Source organism: Ranitomeya imitator, chromosome 3, assembly GCF_032444005.1.
Source record: "Ranitomeya imitator isolate aRanImi1 chromosome 3, aRanImi1.pri, whole genome shotgun sequence".
Lineage (NCBI taxonomy): Eukaryota > Metazoa > Chordata > Amphibia > Anura > Dendrobatidae > Ranitomeya > Ranitomeya imitator.
The window spans coordinates 707164791-707188020 of NC_091284.1; the positions used below are offsets into that span (position 1 = coordinate 707164791).

The 23230-nt window shown below is 43.1% G+C and overlaps 1 protein-coding gene across 2 annotated transcripts in view; it reads left to right on the forward strand.

Annotated features, from left to right (window-relative positions):
• Positions 1-23230, forward strand: part of LOC138670889 (electroneutral sodium bicarbonate exchanger 1) — a 346456-nt gene that overhangs the window by 310327 nt on the left and 12899 nt on the right. For both annotated transcript variants that reach the window (XM_069758639.1, XM_069758640.1), the window contains 5 exons: positions 830-991; positions 7501-7752; positions 9663-9731; positions 19031-19204; positions 21337-21474. In XM_069758639.1, coding sequence (XP_069614740.1) covers positions 830-991; positions 7501-7752; positions 9663-9731; positions 19031-19204; positions 21337-21474 — 795 coding nt within the window. The remainder of the gene's footprint in view (positions 1-829; positions 992-7500; positions 7753-9662; positions 9732-19030; positions 19205-21336; positions 21475-23230) is intronic.

The following is a 23230-nucleotide window of genomic DNA, read 5'->3' on the forward strand; positions in this document are numbered from 1 at the left end:
AATTCCACCCCACACCATTACTGACCCACTGCCAAACCGGTCATGCTGAAGGATGTTGCAGGCAGCAGATCGCTCTCCACGGCGTCTCCAGACTCTGTCACGTCTGTCACATGTGCTGAGTGTGAACCTGCTTTCATCTGTGAAGAGCACAACCCCCATGTGTGGACGTCAGGCACTCAGGCCATCCTCATGGAGTCAGTTTCTAACTGTTTGTGCAGACACATGCACATTTGTGGCCTGCTGGAGATCATTTTTCAGTGCTCGGCAGTGCCCCTCCTGTTCCTCCTTGCACAAAGGCTGAGGTAGCGGTCCTACTGCTGGGTTGTTGCTCTCCTACAGCCCCCTCCATGTCTCCTGGTGTTCTGGCCTGTCTACTGGTAGCGCCTCTAGCCTCTGAACACTACGCTGACAGATACAGCAAACCTTCTTGCCACAGCTTGCATTGATGTGCCATCCTGGATGAGCTGCACTACCTGAGCCACTTGTGTGGGTTGTAGAGTCCCTCTCATGCTACCACAAGGGTGAAAGCACAACCAGCGTTCAAAAGTGACCAAAACATCAGCCAGAAAGCATTGGTACTGAGATGTGGTCTGTGGTCCCCACCTGCAGAACCACTCCTTTATTGAGGGTGTCTTGATAATTGCCAATAATTTCCTTCTGTTGTCTATTCCATTTGCACAACAGCATGTGAAATTGATTGTCAATCAGTGTTGCTTCCTAAGTGGACAGTTTGATTTCACAGAAGTTTGATTTACTTGGAGTTATGTTCTGTTGTTTGTGTTCCCTTTATTTTTTTGAGCTATGTATAATTTTTTTTTATCTATTATAGCCAACCAGAGACGACAGAGGTTGGTTTGTTAACCCTATTGGAACAAACCCCTGGTGGACAGTGTTCCCTACAGTAATCCCTGCCCTCTTGTGCACCATTTTAATATTCATGGACCAACAGATTACTGCTGTGATTATCAACAGAAAGGAGCATAAACTTAAGGTAATTTATAGCTTAATATTATTTGGAGCATGGTGCTTTTAGGTAAAACATGTACTTTATGGGAGATTTATCCTTTGTGTTTAACCCCTATCAGACCTCGGACGGGATAGTACGTCCGAGGTCAGATCCCCTGCTTTGATGCAGGGCTCCGCGGTGAGCCCGCACCAAAGCCGGGACATGTCAGCTGTTTTGAACAGCTGACATGTGCCCGTAATAGGCGCGGGCAGAATCGCGATCTGCCCGCACCTATTAACTAGTTAAATGCCGCTGTCAAACGCAGACAGCGACATTTAACTACCGCATCCGGCCGGGCGGCCGGAAATGACGTCATCGCCGACCCCGGTCACATGATCGGGGGTCGGCGATGCGTCTCCATTGTAACCATAGAGGTCCTTGAGACCTCTATGCTTACTGATGACCGGTGGCTGTGAGCGCCACCCTGTGGTCGGCTCTCACAGCACACCTCCATTTCTGCTACATAGCAGCGGCCTCCCATGGAGGCTATTGAAGCATGGCAAAAGTTAAAAAAAAAAAGTTGAAAAAAATGTAAAAAAAAAAAAAAATATATATAAAAGTTTAAATCACCCCCCTTTCGCCCCAATCAAAATAAATCAATAAAAAAAATATAAAATCTACGCATATTTGGTATCGCCGCGCTCAGAATCGCCCGATCTATCAACTAAAAAAAAGCATTAACCTGATCGCTAAACAGCGTAGCGGGAAAAAAATTCAAAACGCCAGAATTACGTTTTTTTTGTTGCCGCGACATTGCATTAAAATGCAATAACGGGCGATCAAAAGAACGTATCTGCACCGAAATGCTATCATTAAAAACGTCATCTCGGCACGCAAAAAATAAGCCCTCAACCGACCCCAGATCACGAAAAATGGAGACGCTACGGGTATCGGAAAATGGCGCCTTTTTTTTTTTTTTTTTTTTTTTAGCAAAGTTTGGAATTTTTTTTCACCACTTAGATAAAAAAATAACCTAGTCATGTTAGGTGTCTATGAACTCATACTGACCTGGAGAATCATAATGGCAGGTCAGTTTTAGCATTTAGTGAACCTAGCGAAAAAGCCAAACAAAAAACAAGTGTGGGATTGCACTTTTTTTTGCAATTTCACCGCACTTGGAACTTTTTTCCCGTTTTCTAGTACACGACATGCTAAAACCAATGATGTCGTTCAAAAGTACAACTCGTCCCGCAAAAAATAAGCCCTCACATGGCCAAATTGACGGAAAAATAAAAAAGTTATGGCTCTGGGAAGGAGAGGAGTGAAAAACGAACACGGAAAAACCCCAAGGTCATGAAGGGGTTAAAAAGCACCTGTCACTTGCCATAAATATGTAAATTTCTAACTTACTTGCTGCAATTGCTGCTGTTCTCCAGAATCTTGCAATGTTTTTCTTCTATTCCTGGGCATCTCCGTTCCTTAGATATGGCCTAGTGGGCTTTCACTGTTCTTTGATCTTGACCACACCCAGGTGGATAACAAGACTAGATTTATATATAGAAAAGAGGTGACCATATGTCGGGAACAAAACATAAGCAGATTCAAGATAACCGTAGTAAAAAGAAATGACTTATTTATGACAAGTGACAGGTCCTATATAACGAACGTTGACCTACTCTCCCCAGGATACATCTACATGGTTTGATTTTACTTGGTTTATGCACAAGCACTGATCACGGCGTTGTATAACCTCCAAGTTTATTTTTATTTTTGTATTTATACAGCGGGATATAGAATTTTTTCTGTTGGGTTCTATATGTATGGCTTGTTCCGTTGGATTCCATGGAATGGCCAGTTCTCCTATGTTCACCTCTAGATGAGGATTATTCCGTAATATGTTACTGTACAAAGCAGATACAGTGCAGCGTGAAGATACAGCTATGGATCTATAAAACTGACCTGCAGGGACTGCATGTTCCTCTGTACAGCGTCCCGCATGCTGATCTGCCACATGCATGAGGCCTTAGAGTGGTTGTCTAGGTTATAAGAAGTATGGAATTAAAGTGCGTAATTAGGAGATAAATTACCGTACTTGCCAATATACATTGTCTGAAATTCCTACTGAGAATTTTCCATTTTTAATGTTACGACTAGACAGCTGATTGGCTGCAGCCTTCACATTCTGTCAAAACAATATGAAACATCTCTTCCTGTTCAGACAGAATGTGACGACTGCTGCTGATTGGCTGCAGCGAGCACATGACGTTCCCCTCCGGATGTTGGTGCCAGTACTGAGCGTGAAGGAGAAGCTCCTTTCCTGCACCCACCTGGGCCTTTTAAAGAGGTTGTCCCATGAACAACATTTATCACCTATCCACAGGGTAAATGTAGGATTGTGGGGTGCACAGCTGCTCAAACACCGTCTGATCCAGAGAAAAGGAGAGGGGTAAGCTACTTCTTGAAGAGAGCATGACTGAGCATGTGCAACCGGTTCATCACTAAAGGGAATCTGTCAGCAGGTTTTTGCTCCCTCATCGGAGAGCAGCGTGATTTAGGAGAAGACGCATTGCTGAATTCTGGGTTTTAACACTTACATTATACTGTTCTCAGATTACATAGAAAAAACCTGCTGACAGATTCCCTTTAACTGTCTTTGGAGAAGTTGCCGCACATGCTCAGCATCTTTTCATTCACATTGGGGACTTTGAAACCCCCCTCCTCTTGGATAATGGGGGTCCCAGTGGTCAGATTCTCAGCAACCATAGATTTATCACCTATGCTTTGGATATTTAAAGGGAAGGTGCCGCGTTTTAATATTGTAAAAAAAAAAAAAAAAAAAAAAACTCTTTAATTCCTTATTTTTATAAGTTATTTTCAAGTGCATAGTATTTATTGTTTTTTTTTTATTCATTTTTTTTTCTGCCACTGGGCGCCGCCATTTTCATTTGCAGGACTGTAAGTGTAGCTGCACGACACTTACAGTCTGCACATACGGCAGCCCTGGACATAGACATCTGCAGTCGGGAGCCGACCCCATAGCTAGCATTGTCTGCTCTCTGCTCTGATGTGGCCACGCCCCCTGGGCTGTCTCCACATCACAGCAGAGGCAGGAGATCGGCGCCATCTTGCTTCAGCCTACAGTGGAGTGTACCTGACTGTGAGCTCCACTGTGACTGAGAGCTGCGCTGTTGGAGGGGCAGCTACATCTGTCTCCCCTCACACTGTCAGCGGCCATACCCTGTCCTCTGCTGCCTGGTGTGTGGCTGAATCTCTAGAATCGCTAGAGAGGGTGAAGGAATGCTGTGGTCTGATGTTCTCTTATCAGGAGCTGCAGAGAGGTAACAGAGGGGGATGGGGAGGCTCTGTGCTGCTCGACCTCTCACTGCAGCTCCTCACAGGACATCAGACCGTGCATCTATCACTATACTGTGCTGAGCCATGTATCTAATCCTATCCTGTGTGATAGTGTCTGCTGAGCCGTGTATCTAATCCTATCCTGTGCTGACCTGTGTATCTAATCCTGTGGAATACTGACTGCTGAGCCGTGTATCTAATCCTCTCCTGTGTGATACTGTCTGCTGAGCCGTGTATCTAATCCTCTCCTGTGTAATACTGTCTGCTGAGCCGTGTATCTAATCCTATCCTGTGCTGACCTGTGTATCTAATCCTCCTGTGGAATACTGACTGCTGAGCCGTGTATCTAATCCTCTCCTGTGTGATACTGTCTGCTGAGCCGTGTATCTAATCCTATCCTGTGCTGACCTGTGTATCTAATCCTCCTGTGGAATACTGACTGCTGAGCCGTGTATCTAATCCTATCCTGTGTGATACTCTCTGCTGAGCCGTGTATCTAATCCTCTCCTGTGTAATACTGTCTGCTGAGCCGTGTATCTAATCCTATCCTGTGCTGACCTGTGTATCTAATCCTGTGGAATACTGACTGCTGAGCCGTGTATCTAATCCTCTCCTGTGTGATACTGTCTGGTGAGCCGTGTATCTAATCCTCTCCTGTGTGATACTGTCTGGTGAGCCGTGTATCTAATCCTCTCCTGTGTGATACTGTCTGCTGAGCCGTGTATCTAATCCTCTCCTGTGTGATACTGTCTGGTGAACCGTGTATCTAATCCACTTCTATGCACTCCTCTCCCCCCTGCATATCTTTCCCCATTGCACACACAACTCAATGCGTGTGATAACAGGATCTGCGGGCGTCATACTGTATTATGGCATTATGTGAGATCTATATGACGGTATTATGTGATCTGTATGGTGGTATTATGCTTGATCAGTATTGTGAGAATTATATGGTGGTATTGTGTGTGATCTATATGGCGGTATTATGTGAACACTGGCAGCATTATGTGTGATCTATATGGCGGAATTATGTGAGAACACTATGGCAGTATTATGTGTGATCTATATGGCGGTATGTGAGAACACTGGCGGTATTATGTGTGATCTATATGGCGGTATTATGTGAGAACACTATGGCAGTATTATGTGTGATCTATATGGTGGTATGTGAGAACACTGGCGGTATTGTGTGATCTATAAGGCGGTATTATGTGAGAACACTATGGCAGTATTATGTGTGATCTATATGGCGGTATTATGTGAGAACACTATGGCAGTATTATGTGTGATCTATATGGCAGTATGTGAGAACACTGGCGGTATTATGTGTGATCTATATGGTGGTATTATGTGAGAACTGTATGACCGTATTGTGTGATCTGTTTGATAGTATTGTGTGTGATCTATATGGCGGTATTATGTGAGAACACCATGGCAGTATTATCTTCAGAAAGCGGACCCATTCTATGGTGGTTCTGGCTGAGCACCTGCACGCGGGTCTGGGGTAATAGAGGGGGCAGCATGACCTCCAGTTAGGTGCAGTCAGGGCTGGTGAGGCAGCTGAAGAGAGGGGTCTCATTTTTATCGTTACTATATGGCTACATTTCCTTCCCAGCGTCACCCCAGACTGCGCCTGTTGCCTCGCTTTCACATATTGCCAGGACAGGATGGAGAAGACAGGATCTGAGGAGGGGAATGGGGTCTGCATGCAAAGTCTGGATCAGATCAGGCCATCAATCGGCAGAAATGTTTCCTGGATTTCTGTGAAGCAGATGGTCCATCCATGTGTATAAAAGACAGCGCTCTATGTACAATCCCTGGCTGCTCCGCACACCGAACAGGGGGCCCCCATAGACCAGCACACTGCTCTCCTGAAATACTCTGTGCTGCTGTCACCCTGCTCCCTCCACCACATATCTCCCAGAATCCTTGCTGCCTGCCATCCTCGGTGACCGTCTACTTGTCAGTATAAGGTTGCTTTCACACTAGCGTCGGTACGGGCCCGACGCATGCTGTGAAAGAAATGTCCGATGTGGGCAGCAGAAGCAGTCTTACGACGCTTCCGCTGCCCCATTGTAAGGTCTGGGGAGGATGGTGCGGAGTTTCTGCCGTGCATGCGCAGTCGAAAATGGTGGACTCGATGCACAAACGTTACATGTAACTTTTTTTGTGGCGGCGGTCCACCAAAACATGACGCAACCGTCGCACGACAGTTGCGACGTGTGGCAATACGTCGGTAATGTTAGTCTATGGGTAAAAAACGCATCCTGTAGACAACTTTGCAGGATGTGTTTTTTCTCCTGAACGACGCATTGCAACGTACAGCCAACAACGCTAGTGTGAAAGTAGCCTAAGGCTGCCGTCCACTATCAGTATTTGGTCAGTATTTTACCTCAGTATTTGTAGCTAAAACCAGGAGTGGGTGATAAATACAGAAGTGGTGCATATGTTTCTATTATACTTTTCCTCTAATTGTTCCACTCCTGGTTTTGTCTTACAAATACTGATGTAAAATACTGACCAAATACTGATAGTGTGACGGCAGCCATACTCTGCAGTCACCAACAAAATGGCTGCTCACTGGGTTCCTGACTATCATCCTCTCTAATCCCTTAGCAAACACCCAGAAGGGGAGGAGAGGAGACATCACACACGTCAGCAGACTCCGCCCATAATTACTGCAGTGCAGTAATGTGAGCTAGTTGTACACTAGGTTTTTCTGAAATTTCAGTAGCTGCTCCCCCTAGTGTTGAAAAGTGGAAATTCCAAAACTTTTCAAATTATTTTTCATATTTTACTAAATTATAAACAAATGATAATATTTTTTAAGAAAATGTAATCATTAATTCTTTACATTTTTACAATTTCTGAAAAAAAATTTTTTAATGGCACCTTCCCTTTAATATCTATTGTTTATTGGATGACCCTTTTAAGGATATCTTTTAAAATAGCGGACTTCCTCTTTAGGCATTTTATAGATGGTGGGAAAAAAAAGTGCAAAGTTCTGTTGGTGTTGTGATTGAAGTACTTTTCAGACCCAATACTCTTTAATGCCAAGGATACCACTGGTATGGTTCATAAAGCAACATTAACGTAACATGCTAAGTAACGATGATATACAGTGTAAGGTACTATGTAAATGATGGGATATATTTTGCCTTACATTACTAAAGCTCGTACATATTATTTCCATTTCACAGAAAGGATGTGGCTACCACTTGGATCTGCTGATGGTGGGGCTGATGCTGGGAATCTGCTCTATCATGGGATTACCATGGTTTGTGGCTGCAACCGTCCTCTCCATTACCCATGTTAATAGTCTTAAATTGGAATCTGAATGTTCTGCTCCAGGAGAACAGCCCAAATTTCTTGGTATCAGGGAACAGAGAGTGACCGGCTTGATGATCTTCGTGCTTATGGGTTGCTCTGTGTTTATGACTACTGTGCTGAAGGTAAATTATTGAGTATGTCAATGTCTCCACGCATTTTGCATTATTCCAGTGCTTGCATAGGTTCCCTCACATCCTAAAAATGGCTAATTAGATTCCTATGAAATAGACCTTAGTACATCACTGTCTAACTATTGGGGGTCTGACTTACTAGATCCATCCCCAGTCCTCAGAATGAAGGGGCTTCAGCGCATCACGCACGTGAACGGAACAGAATAAAGTTCTCTGCTCGGCATAGAAATGTAAAAGCTGCTGCACAGGATAAAAGCCATAGGGATCTTGTTCCCTTCTTCATATGAATAGAAAGAAAGGGTAAAACCAGATCACCCCTCAATGGCGCTTGATCTGCACAGAATCCACACCACCGCGTGCCGTTAGTTAGACACAGGGATGGAAGAAGTTGATCCAGCTGCAGATCCACAGTTCACAGAGACGAGGTTTAAAGTCATGAAGTCTTCTTTCCTGAAGAGTTAAAAATCAACATAGGATTTTTGTTTCCTGTATTTTGTATTTTTGAATTTCTAAGTCTAAGAACACACTTTTATTCGAAAAATGTCTGGTATCCTCAATGTATTTTTGTCCCCCCTACTACTCCTCCATCATAGAGGATTTTGGGATTAGAAGCCTAATTTGTGGGCCATCAAGTATGGATAGGCTTAATCCAAGGCACGGACCATGCTCCTGCCAATGAAAATACGAGATGAATCTTTAGTCCAATCACAAGGATAGAGCATAACATCTTCTTTATTGAATATTGATTAAAACATATTATAACAGAGTAACACCATGCCATGATTAAAAGCGGGATAACCTTTTCGAAGCGAGTAGACTCCATACCTCATTTTTTGATGTAACAAATTTTTATTCAATAAAGATTTCATGCTCTTTCCATATTGCTGGACTAAAGATGCATTATAATTTTGTTATAAGCGGTATAAGGTGTCGAGGAAATAAAAATTATAACCCAAACAATTATTATAAGATATTAGGGGCCAGTCTCTGCGTATCACTATCACTGACCTAATGTCTATTGTCTGTACAAATCCCCTCTATAATTTGTAAAGCGCTGCGGAATATGTTGGCGCTATATAAATAAAATGATTATTATTAGACATAGAGTTGTTTGCACGGTGAGACTATCAGTTTGTACACCGTGCAGTGTGCACGGTTCTTGTGTAGTACTGGATATTGTAGGGATATACTAATAATACTGGCTAGAATGATCACAATGATGACCTCTCATTATCTCAAACTAAACTTTTGGTAAAAATTACAAATGGGTAAATGGGTAGAAGACAATAAAGTTCTTTTTTTATCCTTTTCTGAGTTCCTGGTCTAATTGTTGCACTAATATTGCATTATGTGAACAGACTCTTATAAGTTGGTGCTGGAAAATATGATATGTTTAACGTATTGATAGTAATATATAGTCTCATTATGAAAATCCCAGTTAGGCCAAGTTCAGACAACCGTATTTTTGGTCTTGCCAGTGAAAGATCGACAGCACTCAGGCCAATGTTATTCAATGGGACAGTGCAAATTAGCTTTTTTTCCATGGACTGAATCTGCATTTGAAAAAAACCCCAACATGCACTCGTTTCTTCAATGTGTCAGATAAGATTCGTCCAAGTATGTCTACCTGTGTGTGAAAAGAATCCGATCCCATGCGGCACTATATAACATCCAATTTTCGCGGATACTTTGCAGTTCTGTAACATGGAAAACTGTAAAGGGTCTTGTACATTTAAAATATTGTTTGCAGCCGTTCTTTTTTTTTTTTTTTTTTTTTGCCACATGGGCTGAAAATACTCTGGTCTTGAACGCAGCTCAAAAAAACATAATCCGTATATTTTGTAATATTTTTAAACCACTGAAAAATACTACATTTTCCATCATTTGTCCTTGTTTTCCAGTTTATACCGATGCCAGTACTCTATGGAGTATTCTTGTATATGGGGGTGTCGTCGTTAAGAGGCATTCAGGTAAATGTACTTTAATTATTACCAGCATTATTAATATTGTTAAGTGTTTTGAGCAGAGCTTTCTCTGCACAGATTTGATGGAAGGACATCCATATTCTTATGTAACCTGCATTAGGTTTTTTTTATTAGTAAGTAACCTTTTTAGGTCAAGGAGCCAGGGACTTTTTAAATATAAAAAAAAGCAGTCAACATTGTCTTGCCAAAGTTGATTAGAAAAGCTTCCAGGATTTTCCATTGAAGTTTTACTTTCCTGGTGCTTTATAACAATATACTCTACATGGCTCCTATCAGATATGTTATATACAATATAAATAGGCAAGGAAGAACAATAGCATGGAATTAGACATTAAGGGACACACTAAAGCGGAGCTGCACCTCTTTATGTTCACGTGACGGATTGTATAGAGTAATAACCAATGGATCTCTACTTTATGACAAAAATCAGATCGGATGTTGTTTTCTCTCAGATATGTAATGTGGTATGAGAAGGAGTCATCATAAAAAAATGAAAATTACATCTACAGAATGGTAGGAATAGAACTAAGTATCAGCACATGTGAAAAAGACTTGGGTATACTTAAAGATCACAGACTGCACATGAGTCAACAGTGTGATGGAGCAGCAAAAAAGGCAAATACAATTTTAGGATGTATTAAGAGAAGCATAAAGTCTAGACCAAGTGAAGTAATAAACCCCCACTACTCTTCCTTGGTGAGGCCTCATCTGGAATTCTGTGTCCAGTTCTGGGCACCGCTTTTTAAAAACAATATCAAAAACTGAACAATATGAGAGCTACCAGGATGGTGAGCGGACTGAAAAGTATGTCCTACGAGGAGCAGTTAAAGATCTGGGAATGTTTAGCCTGCCAAAAAGAAGGTTAAGAGGAGACTTAATAGCCGTCTACATATATTTGAAAGGATGTCACAGTGTAGAGGGATCATCCTTATTCTCATTTGCACATGGAAACACAAGAAGACATGGAATGAAACTGAAAGGGAGAAGATACAGATGAGGTATTAGGAAAAACGTTTTGACAGTGAGGGTGATGAATGAGTGGAACAGGCTGCCACGAGAGGTGGTGAGTTCTCCTTCAATGGAAATCATCAAACAGACATCTGTTTGAGATGATTTATTGAATTCTGTATTGAGCAGGGAGTTGGACACGATGACCCTGGTGGTCTCTTCCAACTCTTAACATTCTATGATATTTATTATTATTTATTATTTATTTATATAGCACCATTGATGCCATGGTGCTGTACATGAGAATGGGTTACATACAAGTTACAGATATCACTTACAGTAAACAAACTAACAATGACTGACTGATACAGAGGGGCGAGGACCCTGCCCTTGCGGGCTTACATTCTACAGGATTAAGGGGAAGGAGACAATAGGTTGAGGGTTGCAGGAGCTCCGGTGTTGGTGAGGCAGTATCTCCGGCAGTGATGAGGAGGCAGCGTGGTCAGTGCAGGATGTAGGCTTTCCTGAATAGATGGGTTTTCAGGTTCCGTCTGAAGGATCCGAATGTGGTTGATAGTCGGACGTGTTGGGGCAGAGAATTCCAGATAATGGGGGATATTCTGGAGAAGTCTTGGAGGTGGTTGGATGAGGAGCGAATAAGTGTGGAGGAGAGAAGGAGGTCTTGGGAGGATCGGAGATTACGTGAGGGAAGATATTGGGAGATTAGTTCAGAGATATATGGAGGAGACAGGTTATGGATGGCTTTGTAGGTCAGTATTAGTAAGTTGAACTGGATACGCTGAGGGAATAGGAGCCAGTGAAGAGATTTGCAGAGGGGAGAAGTGAAGGAGTAGCGAGGAGAGATGAATTAGTCGGGCAGCAGAGTTAAGGATGGACTGGAGAGGAGCAATGGTGTTAGCAGGGAGGCTGCAGAAAAGGATGTTGCAGTAGTCAAGGCGGGAGATGATGAGCTTATGCACAAGTATTTTAGTAGATTAACGTTGAGGAAAGGATGGATTATGGAGATATTTTTGAGCTGGAGGCAATAGGAGGTGGACAGAGCTTGGATCTGCGGTTTGAAGGACAGGGCAGAGTCAAAGGTTACTCCGAGGCAGCGGACTTCCGGTACGGGAGAAAGCATTATGTCGTTGATTGCGATAGATAGGTCAGGTAAGGAAGATCTATGGGATGGAGGAAAGATGATGAATTCAGATTTTTCCACAATGAGTTTGAGGAAGCGAGAAGAAGGAGGATATGGCTGATAGATACTCTGGGATTCTGGACAGCAGAGCGGTGACGTCTGGGCTAGAGAGGTAGGTCTGAGTGTTATCAGCATAGAGGTGGTACTGGAGTCCATGGGACTTTGAGTTGTCCCAGGCCAAGTGTATAGATTGAGAAGAGTAGGGTTCCTAGAGCAGAGCCTTGGGGGACTCCAACAGAGAGAGGGTGGGATGAGGAGGTAGTGTGGGAGTGGGAGACGCTGAATGTGCTGTTGGAAAGGTACGAGGAGATCCAGGATAGGGCGAGGCCTTTGATGCCAAAGGAGGAGAGGATCTGTAGTAGGAGGCAGTGGTCAACTGTGTCAAAAGCTGAGGACAGGTCTAGAAGGAGGAGTACAGAGTATTGTCCTTTAGCTTTGGCGGTAAGTCGGTTGTTAGTGATTTTGGTCAGGGCTGTCTCAGTTGAGTGATGGGGGCGGAAACCAAATTGTAGATTTTCAAAGAGCAAGTTAGATGAGAGGTGGGAGGAAAGTTCAGAGTGGACGTGCTGCTCCAGGAGTTTGGAAGCGAATGGGAGCAGCGATATTGGGCGATAGCTGGACATAGCAGTTGGATCGATGGTTGGCTTTTTAAGGATAGGCATGATTGTGGCATGTTTGATAGCAGAAGGGAAGGTGCCAGAAGTTAGTGATAGGTTGAAGAGGTGGGTTAGGGATGGGATAAGTGTGGTGGTGAAGTTGGGGAGGAGGTGGGATGGGATGGGGTCGAGCGCACAGGTGATGGGGTGCGATTCAGAGAGGAGACAATTAAGCCCCCCTTCAGTGATGTTGGGTAGGGAGGTTATGGGGTTTGGGCATTGGTCTGGTATACAAAGGGGTTGTGGTGGTTGAACAATGAAGACTTGCCTTGTCTGGTCGATCTTATTTTTAAAGTGTGTGGCAAAGTACTCAGCAGATATGATGGAGGTTTGATGGGGCAGTGGGGGCAGAGGAGGGAGTTAAAGGTTTTGAATAACTTTGGGTTTGTAGGATAGGGAAGATATGAGGGTTGTGAACTAGGTCTGTTTAGCAGAGGAAAGAGCAGATTTAAAATCGAGTGTTGCCTGTTTGAATTTGAATGCAGTGAAGTCATCTTGCGAGTGTGTTTTCTTCCAACGCCGCTCTGCAACCCTGGACACTTGCCGGAGCTTTTTAGTGGTGTTATTGTGTCAAGGTTGTTTATTGATACGTCGCACTCTGCCATGGACGAGAGGGGCAACCGTGTCAATAGCTGATGCGAGAGTGGCATTGTAGAACGCAGCGGCACTGTCTGTGTCGTGGAGTGAGGATATGGATGCCAGTGGTAGGATAGAGTCAGAGAGTGTGTGGGTGTCTAGGTGTGCAAGGTTTCTGTGGGGGTGCGCATGTTGCTGGACATGGGTGACCGGTGAGGAGGACAGGGATGAGAAGGTGAGCAGATGGTGGTCGGATAGAGGGAGAGGGGAAGTGGTGAAGTTAGAGTGCAGAGACGGGTGAAGACGAGGTCTAGTGTATGTCCGTCTGTGTGGGTGGCTGCGGAGGACCACTGAGTAAGTCCAAAGGATGAAGTAAGGGACAGAAGTTTGGAGGCTGTTGACTGAAGGGTATCAATGGGGATGTTGAAGTCACCCATGATGATGGTGGGAATGTCAGCAGAGAGAAAGTGAAGAAGCCAGGTGGAGAATTGGTCAATAAAGGCAGTGGCCGGGCCTGGAGGTTGGTATATGATGGCCACTTGGAGGTTGGAGGGAGAGTAGATGCGGACAGAGTGGACTTCAAAAGAGGGGAGGATAAGGGAGGGAAGAGTTGGGATTGTGTTAAAGGTGCAGATTGAAGAAAGGAGAAGACCCACTCCTCCACCATGTCTGTTGCCGTGGCGAGGGGTGTGGGTGAAGTAGAGGTCTCCGTAACACAGCGCAGCAGGGGAGGCGGTGTCAGAGTGTGTTAGCCATGTTTCTGTGAGGCCGAGGAAGGCAAGATTGCGAGAGGGAAAAAGGTTGTGATTCACATGAAGCTTATTGCAGATTGAGCGGGCATTCCAGAGTGGTCCAAGAGAGAGGGAGCAGGGGGGTTGGCGTCAGGGGCATGGGTTTTATGTTGGAAAGATTGCGGTAGTTCATATTAGATAGGGAGCGGAAGGAGGGGGTAGTAATGGGAGGTATGAGTGGTGGGAGATATGTCTCCAGCAGTGAGGAGAAGCAGAGAAAAGGAGAGCAGGTGGGAGAAAGAGAGTGGCCGGCTTGTTTTATGTTTTATTAGGACAGATTTGAGGTTGAGGAGCAGGTCAGCAGAGGAGGACAGGTGGGGAGGTAAGAGGGAAGGGGAGATGATTATTAGGTTAGAGAGTACTGGGGTTTGTGATAGCGAAGGAGAGAGAGGATTAGTGGAGCAAACACTGTAAGGGCATGGGTAAACATGGTGAAGGAGTAAGATGGGTTAATAGAAAAGCTAGGTCCAAGTAATAAGAAGTGCTTACACAGACATACCCAAAAGAGACAGATACTTAGAGTGTAGTCCTGACTCATGCCGTGACTAACGGCCATTGAAGTAACTGCGGCGTCTTTATGCTTAGCTGCGTAATGCTTTGCTGCAGGAATGCGCGGCGTGCCTGACCCCACACGCGTGCACCCCTTAAGATGTTTCTAAATTTATAGGACTGAGTAAAGGATCAGGTGAGAGGGACTGTGGGTCCTTATTTGGGATACATTAGCAATTGTCCAACACCCCAGGGGAGGTTACATGACCAAAGGCACTGAGCCTGGCTGCAACCATATGCTCTAACACCTTAAACACGATAATATCTCCTGTGACCTCGGCATGGATGTTCAGCAGTAAGTAATACAGTGCAACAAATGAATTTAGCAAACATTCACCAGGTACATTAAAGGCAATGTTGCAGGATGATAGGCAGCAGATAACAACGAGCAGAGATGTCCGTACCATTAAAGGGGAATGTTACTGGATGATAAGGCAGCACATTGAACGCTTCTGGCTGCGTAGTACATAGTTTAAGGGACTATGTATTTCTGTGCAGGCTCATTGTATGTGGAACCTTAATAACTGCCTAATAAATGTGTAAGACCCAGACTAATGCAGATATTTGAGCTTCATGAAAAAAAACAGAGGACATCCGAGGGTACATTGTGAATCTCTTTATAGCGGTATCATCTTTAATAATTAACCCTGCTGGAATTTCTGCCAAATTCTCTTTATTGTTCTTCATCCTGCTGTATCCAGCAAGCTTGCACGCCAGCACACATACATTAGTGCGCTACATGGAGCATCAGCTCACAGGAGATCAAGAGGCAGCACATTTTGTCTTTATTGGAGGAAAGACGGATTATGTCTGTCATGGCTCAGGAAGATTGGCAGGCCATTATTCCCTCCTGCAGGTAAATGGTCCCTAGTGTCTGAGTAATTGCTCTTGGAAAGTCTCCAGTAAGATACATTACACTCTAGCTAGCTGCACAGCTGCTCATTACCTCCATAGCTAGCAGGGCCAAACTCGGAGCTATGGCCAGCGAAATGCAACATATATCCATATATGTATATATATATATTATAAATAATTAAAAATTATAAATCTGAAATTTGTGACATGCATTTGTATTCAGTCCCTCTGAGTCAATACTTTGTAGGACCACCATTCGCTGCAATTACTGCAGCAAGTCTTTTGGGGTATGTCTCTACCGGTATGGCACATTTAGATGCTGAAATGTTTGTCCATTCTTCAGTGAAGTTGAAAATTGCTGTTCACAGACAGCTCCATCCAAGTCTTGCCTCCAGTTCTCAATGGGATTTAGGTTTGGACTGTGAATCGGCCATTAACACACATGAATATACTTTGATTTAAGCCATTCCTTGTAGCTTTGGCAGTATGTTCATGGTGTTTGCCTGCTGGAAGATGAACATAGGCCCCCGTCTCAAGTCTTTTGCAGACTAGGTTTTCCTCTAGGATTGCCCTGTATTTAGCTCCATCCATCTTCCCATCAACTCTGACCAGCTTTCCTGTCCCTGCTGAAGAAAAGCATCCGCAAAACATGATGATGCCACCACCATGTTTGATTGTGGGATGCTAGCATGTGGAAGAAGCTTTGAAGCTCTGGTCATCTGAGACCAAAGTAAAACTTTTTGGGATAAATCAATAACAAATTGTATTGTGGTACAGTGTTAGCCAGAAAAATAGGTGTGAATACTTTTCTTCCCAATGATGACAAAAGTATTCTAGGAGTGATACCATTATTGGCTAACCAGAAAATAATATGTTTGCAAGCTTTCAGAGCACAGTGGCTCCTTCTTCAGGCAAGATTACAAATAGATTAATAAAAAAAACACAACATTTAAAGAATACTACAGTAGGACATTTGTTCAGGGAGGTGGAAAGTGCGATGCCTTCTAAAGATAAGCCAAGGAAATCAAATTAGGCATTTTCTTACAAATGGAGAGGCAGTGGGAATGTTCTTAGTTGTCTGGAGTCCGTCTCGTGGAGATGTGAATTATATCCATGTAGTGACTCATAAATCCAGGTGTTCAATTGAGTCCTAGTGTCAAAGAATTGAACATCTTCATTAGTTTGAATTCCCAATTTTTTCTTTCCCTGTCATCCTTAAAACGACCTTTTAGTATTAAGACTTTTAAATCTGTCATACTATGTCCAGGTCCAGAGAAATGGCGTGTCCATTTCATACCTGATTGTGTGTCTGTGTAGATTCATCCTAGTTTGCGATGTGTGTGGCGGAAAACTAACACTGCACTTCATCCTCAAAACACCATCCCCTCTGTCCCACTGTCTAACAAGGTTTTTGTTCATTCCCCCCCACCCCCTTCCAAAGCAAAAAAAAAGTGTGATCAAAAAGTTATATATACCCCAAAGTATAAAAATACAAACTTTATGCTACTAAAAATAAGCCTGTACACCGCTTTCTTTGGCTATCAGAATTTTAAATAATTCTTTTGTAAAAACTGTTTCATATATTTATGACTTCTAGAATAAAGATAGCATTTTATACAGTTATAACCGAAAGTATTCCAGAAAATGAAGTATTTCTCCCAGAGAATTATTGTAATTATACATGTTTTGTTGTACACGTTTATTTCCTTTGTGTGTATTGGAACAACACAAAAAAAACACTGGAAAAAAAAGGCAAATTGGACATGAATTTTACACAAAACCCCAAAAATTTACCAGACAAAATTGTTGGCACCTTTACAAACTTGTGCGTAAACAACTTTATTTCAAGCATGTGATGCTCATTCAAACTCACCTGTGGCAAGTAACAGGTATGGGCAATATGAAAATCACACCTGAAACTAGATTAAAAGGGGAGAGGTTGATTCAATCTTTGTATTGTCTGTCTGCGTGTGCCTCACTAAGCACGGAGAGCAGAAAGAGGAGAAGAGAACTGTCTGAGAACATGTAAACCAAAATTGTTGAAAAATATCAATAATCTCAAGGTTACAAATCTATCTCTAGAGATCTTAATATTCCTTTATCCTATGTGAGCAACATAATCAAGAAGTTTTCAACTCATGGTACTGTAGCTTATCTCCCTGGACATGGTTGGCATAGAAAAATTGATGAAAGGTTGCAACACAGGATAGTCTGGATGGTGTATAAGCACCCCCATCAAGTTCCAAAGAAATCACACTCTCCTAAAATTAAATTCTATTGGATGAGACCCAGGAGGACTCCACTGCTCACAGACACATACAAAAGCTAGGCTACAGTTTTCCAAAATGTAAATGAGTGAGCCAAAATCCTTCTGGGTAAGCAAGGTTCAAAGATGTTTTGGGTTGTTATGATGCTTCTGGCACTGGGTGCTTTGACTGTGTGCAAAGCATCATGAAACCTGGACATTACCAAAGGATTTTGGGTCCCAGTGTAGTGCCCAGTGTTAGGCCTCTTTCACACTTGTGTCGTGGTAGATCCGTCGCAATGCGTCGTTTTGCGGAAAAAACGGATCCTGCAAATGTGCCCGCAGGATGCGTTTTTTCCCCATAGACTTGTATTGACGACGGATCGCGACGTATGGCCATACGTCGCATCCGTCGTTAACTGGATGCGTCGTGTTTTGGCAGACCGTCGGCACGAAAAAACGTTCAATGTAACGTTTTTTCGTACGACGTGTCCGCCATTTCCTACCGCGCATGCACGGCCGGAACTCCCGCCCCCTCCTCCCCGGGACATAGAATGGGCAGCGGATGCGTTGAAAAACTGCATCCGCTGCCCACGTTGTGCCGAATTTGCACAACGTACGTCGGGCCGACGCATTGCGACGGCCCGTACCGACGCAAGTGTGAAAGAAGCCTTATAGAAAGTTGTGTTTGTGTCCTAGGTCATGAGTCTTCCAATGACCTCAAACATACTTCAAGAAGCGATAAGGTGTTATCCGAGCATGCTTGCGTGATATCCGAGTGTCGTCGGTATGCTCGAATAATATGTTTGAGTTTCTGCAGCTGCATGTCTCATAGTTATTTGACATTTGCAACACATGCAACGATTGCCCCTTTGTTAGTCAATCCATACCCTAAATCCGCAGGTTAATAAACTGACCTGGAATTGTTTTGATTCCTTTTTTCATGTTTTTTTTAACAGCAAAAAAGGCATATAAAAAATTCTGAATAATATGAATGGATTTTACATGCAGAATTCAATGTAAAATCCACTGTGAATACTCAGCCTAAATCTCCTGTCTTCCAGGAGCTGTTCTAGTCTTGCCCAAGGTAAATTTATAGTGTTGAAACTCCGCTCCGCTCAGGTGAATGGGATGAGTTGCAGTACCAGACAGAGCCTACGGATATGTGTGGCGCTAGTAACATAGTCATTGTTTTCCAATATTATACACTAGTAGAAAACATATTTGGAAAAATAGAAGCATTTTAAATTAAAACATATTTTTAGGTAAAAAAAAAAAAACTATTTTAGTAATCAAAGCTATGATCTGCTAAAATAAGACAGCTGCTGAATCCAAGGAAAATCTGTTTCTGCTACAGAGACTGACATAAAATTACTATATTAATAAGACATATTTCCGAAGTATCAGATCGCTGTTTCTTTGGAGAATGGATTATATCATGTTTGATTTTTCTTTATTTGCAGTTCTTCGACCGTCTCCTTCTGTTTGCGATGCCGGCCAAACACCAGCCGGACTTCATCTACCTGCGGCACGTTCCTCTACGCAAAGTCCATCTGTTCACGATCATCCAGCTCACGTGTCTGGTTCTACTTTGGGTTATTAAGGCTTCTCCAGCTGCAATTGTGTTTCCTATGATGGTAAAATATGTCTTGATATTTTGGAAAAACAGCTGACTTTTCTGCTTAAATGTGCGTTTGTAGTAAATTTTAGGGCTCATGCACACTGGCACAGAACTGTTAACCGTTCATAAGCATAGAGACAATAACTATATTCCTACAGGCAGTGTCAGACTGAGGTGCCAAGGGCCCACCGGTAACACGACTCTGGGGGCCACTGTTTAGGTACATGCAAATATTACATTTTCCTCATTCACAGATGTACATCTGCTTCTATATAATAATATTCTGGACAGTTTTTTTGATAAATGATGAGATGCTGCCATTGACTGTACATAGTGAATCAAGTTCATTATGCCAATTGATACTAATACATAACAGATGGGGGCCTACCGGGGAATTCACCGATTCTGTTGTGAGCCAGTCCGAGCCGGTCTAGAGGCTCTGTAGGACCATATAGGGAACTATACAGGGATATTCTCTACTATTGCAATGTTATAGCTCCCGATATGGAAAAATGCAGCAATTTTATTATACCAGATGTAATCTCTATACCCCTGTTGCTGTCCTCTTACATATCCATACATAACTAAGCTGTGATACTGTCTTGCCTGAGCCCTTAGTTTCTAAAAAAGACGTTGGTTTTCTTTAATCATTGAACATTTTTTATAAAACGTACAAACGAGAACGACAAATCCCATTCCTCAAACCTCGCTCTCTCTCCTCAATTCTGTCAATTCTTTATGTAAGAAGTCAATTCCCAAAATCTCCCACCACCGATTAAACAACCTCTCCCCAATTTCCTTATTACCCTGAGAAATGCTAAGGCTACAAGTTCTGGTGGCATGTCACCCGCTCCCAAATTCTCACTGTTTGAGGCGTCTGTTGCCAGGCCGGGGCTCAGTCATACTGAAGAACTTCCCAGCAAACAAAGGAAGGTTTAGTTTTCCCTGGAGCTTCTCCTTGGGGAGAAACCTAATAAATAATTGGGGTGTTACCAGATAACTACTTTATTTCTTTCCCTAGAAGCTTCATAAATAAGTTGTCAGTCTCTGCGTATATTCATGTATATTTAGTTTATATTATGGTATTATTGGTCCTGACTAGTGATGAGTGAACGCGCTTGGATAAGGCGTTATCCGATCATGCTCGGGTGCTAACCAAGTGTCTTCGGCGTGCTCGAAAAATCTGTTCAAGTCCCCACGGCTGCATGTCTCGTGTCTGTTCGACAACCGCAACACATGCAGGGATTTCCTGCTTATCAGACATGCAGGTATGGGGACTCGAACATATTATTCGAGCCCCCGAAGTAACTCGGTTAGCACATGAGCGTGCTTGGATAACACCTTATCTGACCACGTTCGCTTTTCACTAATCCTGACAGATCACATTAAGGCTAGGGTCACACGACCGATTGTCTCTCATCTGAGATAATCGGTCTGATTATGCTAATCAGAATTTTATCAGAGTGTGATACGATTTTCTCAGATGAGGAGAATAAAAAAAAATCTCTATCTTCTCCATTGAGTACAGTCTGTTTTTTTCACTGACCCATAGACGTGAGTGGCTGGGTGCAATCGGATAATCGTACGCAACTCGTGCATGTTGTCAGTTCGAGAAAAAAATCAAATGTGCGCGGCCCCATAGAATAACAGTGGGATGACTGCTAGCCCTCAATACGACAAAGAGCACTCATCCAATTTTTAGGGTCGTGTAGACGAGCCCTTACTTGGGATCCTTCAGGTTTGTGTCTGGGTGTGAACCTTTGTCAGTATCAGTACTGCTTCTTATATCGCCCGAGGATTTCTGCCCATAAACAAGAACCAATCGGCGCTTTAATGTCCTGTTTACACTCAGGACACGTCTGTACAGGGACAAGGACTCTAATTGGCACGTTTGTTTGTTGTCCAAGTACAGAAACCTAAACAAAGGAATTATCTGGAAGCTTTCCCATAGAACTGAAGTTAAAAGAAAACGTGTCACGTCTGATATGATGATTATTAGGTGTGAGTGTGGCGGTGTTGTGTAACATAGTGATAATGACATGTTGGGCAATGTACGTGCAACACCCTCGGAGCCTGGGAAATATCGTGTATAATTCCTGCTGCACGTTCCTGCCTCTAGTAATGCCGGTGACTGCTTGCCTGTGACAGGTCCTCGCTCTGGTGTTCGTCCGCAAAGTAATGGATTTCTGCTTCACTAACCGGGAGCTGAGCTGGCTGGACGACCTGATGCCGGAAAGTAAGAAGAAGAAGCTGGAAGATGCGAAAAACAAAGCCAAGGAGCTGGAGGTAAGGGATGGAGGCTTGTAAAATAGAACACATGAGATACAAAGAATGGCGACGCTAGGGTGTTCAGGAGCTCCCAGCGGCACAACCGTGTGTCATTTCTCATCATTACACAACTTACTTTATGGACATCTATGGTTTGATTTCTTTGCCTGTGTAGTTTGGATGGGTTGTTACCGACATCTGGTGAGAATTTCATGTTAATATCACCTTTAGAAATCTATTTACTTAGGAAATTGGTGACGTGCCCAATACTTATTTCACCTGCTGAATATGCATAGATTTGTTTGCATTATTCAATAAAACTAATTGTATTAAAATAAATAATTGTATTTCCTTTAATCCTGGCACGTTTTTGTTATTTTTGGGCATGCAGTTGTAGACTGCATAGCTGAAAGGACCCTGTACCAGATTAGAACCTGTATAACTTCATGCACTATATATGTGAAAATTGTCATGAGTCTAAATGAAGGCGTTTGGATTACAACGTTCGGCTTACTTCTCAATAGCTTTGCATATTAAATAACGTGAGTGTGTTTTGGTCGAGCTGTAAACTTGGTCTAAGGCTGTCATTGAATTGCCTAAACCTATACACAATTTCACTTTCCAAGAATTTTTATGGATATTTTGCATATCCTATGCACAGTAGTCTGCTTCCATTACTCATTCAATATGACAATCAAGGGCATAATGATCGTGGTCGCAGAGAGTGCGACTGCGACCGGGCGCGCGCAGGTTGGTGACCGATTTCAGTGGGATATGCATCCGGGGATGGGAGACCTATATACTAGGATGGGCCCATGATGAAGGACATATATATCAGGATGGGTGGACAGGAGTCTTTTATAAAGGTGACTATGTAAGACAGCTGCCTTCAATACAGGTAATGAGGTGATTAGGAGCGTCTAACTGGTCTGTAGGAGCCAGAACTTTTAGGCTTTGTGCACACTTTGCGGATTAGGCTTAGGAATTTCTGGTGCGGATTCTGCCTCTCCTGGCAGAAAACGCACCTGCGGATTTGTCGCGTTTTTTTGTGCAGTTCCGCAGCGTTTTTTGTGCGTTTTTGCTGCAGTTTTCTTGCGGATTTGATGCGCTTTTTACCCCTGCGGTTTCCTATAATGGAATGGGTACAAAAATGCTGCAGATTCACAAAAAAGAAGTGACGTGCTACTTCTTTTAAACCGCAGCGTTTCCGCAGCGGATTTCCGCAAAGTGTGCACAGCATTTTTTTTTCTCATTAATTTACATTGTACTGTAAATCAATTGCGGATCTGCAGCGTTTCTGTACCTCAAAAAATGCTGCGGATCCGCAGGGAATCCGCAACGTGTGCACATAGCCTTAATGGTTGGTAGGGGATCAAATACTTATTTCTCACTGCAAAATGCAAATAAATTTATGTAATTTATTCAATGTGGCTTTCTGGATTTTATTTTTGATATTCTATCTTTCAATGTTAAAATTAACCTACCTTTAAAATTATAGACTGTTCATGTCAGTGGGCAAACTTACAAAATCAGCAAGGGATCAAATACTTATTTCCCCCACTGTATATACAAGGAAAGGGCCCAGGATGGGGGACATATATACCAGAATGGGCCCAGGATGAGGGGCATATATGCCAGCCAGGATGGGGCCATTGCTACATAATGGGGAACGGAGGTCAACACGTTTGTCTCTATAGGATTTAAAACACTACAAAGGCCCATATATCTGATTAACATGTGGGCCATGTCCAAATTTTGTACTGGGGTCCTTCGG